Source organism: Blastocystis sp. subtype 4 (assembly GCF_000743755.1).
Source record: "Blastocystis sp. subtype 4 strain WR1 chromosome Unknown seqid_0568, whole genome shotgun sequence".
NCBI classification, from domain to species: Eukaryota; class Bigyra; order Opalinata; family Blastocystidae; genus Blastocystis; species Blastocystis sp. subtype 4.
The window spans coordinates 1-3,412 of NW_014568979.1; the positions used below are offsets into that span (position 1 = coordinate 1).

A 3,412-nucleotide genomic window follows, 5' to 3' on the forward strand; every position below is an offset into this window, starting at 1 on the left:
CTTTAGCAAAGTTATTCTGATTCTATACACACTTTCATGGTTATTCCAACAAGTGCTGTCACCGGAATAAATCACACATTCACATACTCTTTTCTCTATTCATTCTTATTTACAATCATTGAATTCAATTGATCGATTTCCACAACTAGACCAGTTATGATCCTTTTGATCATGCAATAGAATAGAAAAGAGGTACTATGAATCGATAGGATTATCTATGATTGATTATAGATAATAGCAAGTGTTCCGCTAACTGAATGTTTGAGTATGAACACAACACAGGTCTTTCCCGTTCATCTACAATCTAGCACATCCAAAATGATTGTGTTTCTAACAAATAGACTCATTCGAGAATTTCAACCAAACCCTTGTTTCCATCAATACGAATTCGCATTCCAGTTTTCAACTTGGTTGTCAGTCCAATCACATTAACAACACAGGGAATTCCCATCTCACGGGCTACAACACTTCCATGAGTCAGTGGACCTCCGATTTCAATTGCAACCCCTCCAGCAGGAACAAAAAGAGGTGTCCAACCAGGATCCGTAGCTTTGGCCACTAGAATATCACCTTTATTCAACATCGTTGTATCTGGATCTGTCGCCACGACAGCTCTACCCTCCACAATACCTGCAGAGGTTGGCATTCCCTTAAGCATATTCGGTGGAAGATTTTCCATTTCCTTTATAGTAGCCTTCGAGACAGATCGCATTACACATTCAGGACCAAAAATAATACGAGGAAACTGCATAGTCCGACCTAATGCATCCTCTTCACGACGTTTCTTCACCAACTGGTCAAATACAGCCACTTTTCCTTCTTCGTAGTCACACAACTCCTCCATCTTGAGAAAGAACACATCTTCCACGGATTCAATCAGTCCTTGCTTCTGGAGTTTTTCTCCTATTCTGAGAATCAATTCACGGAAGAAGCCAAATAGTGTGATGATGAGATACTTGGGACTCTCACGGTTAATCAAGAAGCATTGTGCAACAGGTAACAATGATTCTACCTTCTTATGATCACGTTTCGATAGTTTTGATAAGACGCTCTGTATTGCAATTTCACGTTCACGATCTCCTTCGTCTTCATCTTTGTATCCATTAGTATCCAGATTAAACACCATTGCAAGAACAAGAACAGGACGATGTTCATATCGAGGGACAGCAATATCAATCTCACCAGGACCACGACGACCAAATCGTAACATGAAATCATTCCACTCCTTTGCAAGGTTTTGTTTCTCTGGATCGGATGACTCATGACATGACATAATGAAGGCTCTCACAGCATCATTATCCTTATTCTCAATGATTCTAGTTACTTGTTCTTCGATTTTCGGATCATTCTTCATTATAGACTTCAGAATAATAGCAAGACGAATCATTTGATGATTCATCTGATTTGCAACGTTCTCACGACGATTCCCCCAGGTAGCCTCTACCTCTTCTTCAGGAATGTCATATTTTCGAGTGATTTTCTTAATATTCAGTTGGGTAATGATCGTGATTATGAGCATAGGAATACACTTTGGTACAATCTCATAGAAGACATTACCAAACACAGTACGTGCCTGATGAAGTGAGTATTCAGGATCGTTTTCCATCTTCTCTGTTTCTTGTTTGATTAAATGATGAACACCACTGAATGTAGTATCAAACGTCGATTGAATCACTTCAGCACTCGGTTTATGAATCATATTTCGAATCAAGTTGGATGCAAGACGTTTCCAAATCTTCTGATAAAGCACTTTCAATTGTTTGAATGACATGGACTTCTTATAGCATGAATAGTCCTCATCATAACCTTCTTTGACAATCTAACTTTCATTCTACATTACAACTCAAACAGCTCCAATTTCTTTGTCGATATGACCTCCAATTATTTCTATTCATGATTCATAGCAACAGTTCTTACTCACAAAGATACGTCGAATTGGTGCCAACATCAACAGTACAGCTATGTTAACATACAAATATCCATTAACTTGGGTAACGTACTTCTCTGAACAACCCACCAAGAAACGAAAAACAGATGCACCCATCGGAGACATAGGATCTGTTAGCATCTGAACATTATCTACAAATAACGGAGTGAATCAAATCTAACTGAAGGACATCCAAACACTCCATTGAGGAGTATTTCTCAGAGGATTCAAACTCTCTGGTACTGATATCAGATGGGTGATTGGACGTGCCTGAACGATGTACAGAGATCCTTGATAATAGCAGAACTCTATATCCATTGGCTTTGAGTAATACTTTTCAATCAAACACGATGTTGAAGCCACTTCCATCACTTGATCTGAAGTGAAACTGCATTTTTTCCCTTCTTCTCCTAACTCAACCTTTTCTGTTCCTGGTTCAGGGAATTTCGATACAAGTTTGTACTCCTGATGACCAGGACAACAGTCTACAATTCGCATCTTACGAGAACCATATGCTTTGCGAATCGTCCAGTGATCTGTACTTACCATACCACTAACTAACGCCTCCCCAAGCCCTTGGACTCCATCGAGGGACATTTCACCTCGAGAACCAGTCTGAGCATCTGCCGTAAAAATGACACCAGAGCATTCAGAAGGGATCATCACCTGAATAACTACAGCAATTGCAGTGTTGAACATTGAAAAACCATTCTCTTCACGATACGTAATTGAACGTTTGCTAAATAGGGATTTCCAACACTGCTTGATTGCATTACAAATAGCAGTAGTTTCTGCTGGGACATTGAGAAGAGTATCATTCATTCCAGCAAAACTAGCTTCGTCCAGATCTTCCATTACTCCCGAAGAGCGAACAGCAAAAAGTGGGGCAGGATCAGACTGGAACTTGATTAACATATGATCAATAGCATCATACAATGTGGAAGAGATAGGCGTATCCTGAAATAAGGAATGAATCATATTGCATTTCTCGTCGAGAGATCCTAGATAGTCTTCGACCTTCTGAATAAGAGAACAAGAACTAGCAAATTCCATAAAAGCAGATGCCTTTACGACAAAACCAGATGGGACACGGAAACCACCACGTGTCAACTGTATAAGATTATACCCTTTCCCTCCTAGCGAAGCGACGGTTGGCTCCTCTTCTTTCTCAGTAAACTAGGGTTTATTCAGTGTACCCACTTGTAACGTCATAAATGTGATTCATTTCAACAGTAACCCAAGTGCAAGTATTACCAACTAAGAAATAGCTTTCGAAATCTCATTGGCGCAATCTTGGGCTGAATACCACATTTGAGGTAAAACTGCCATATGACACAAGAAGGAAGAATCTCAGTAGAAACTAATTGTCGAAAGACTTGTTGTATATTTATTTTTGTTTCGGTCCTAATTTGATAGAATCATGCCTGAAGTACATTATAAGACCCAAACAGTAACTGGTAATGATGCCGCTTCTTATATTGCGTA

At 39.4% G+C, this 3,412-nt stretch overlaps 1 protein-coding gene across 1 annotated transcript; it reads right to left on the bottom strand.

Annotated features, from left to right (window-relative positions):
• Positions 1 to 343: 343 nt before the first annotated feature.
• On the bottom strand, positions 344 to 3,139 carry JH06_5136 (phosphoenolpyruvate synthase; the record flags this gene model as incomplete). The annotated part of the gene is made up of 4 exons (XM_014669430.1): positions 344 to 1,819; positions 1,922 to 2,079; positions 2,110 to 3,103; positions 3,125 to 3,139. 4 exons carry the CDS (start codon positions 3,137 to 3,139, stop codon positions 344 to 346), a joined length of 2,643 nt encoding a protein of 880 aa, XP_014524916.1.
• Between the last annotated feature and the right edge of the window lie 273 nt (positions 3,140 to 3,412).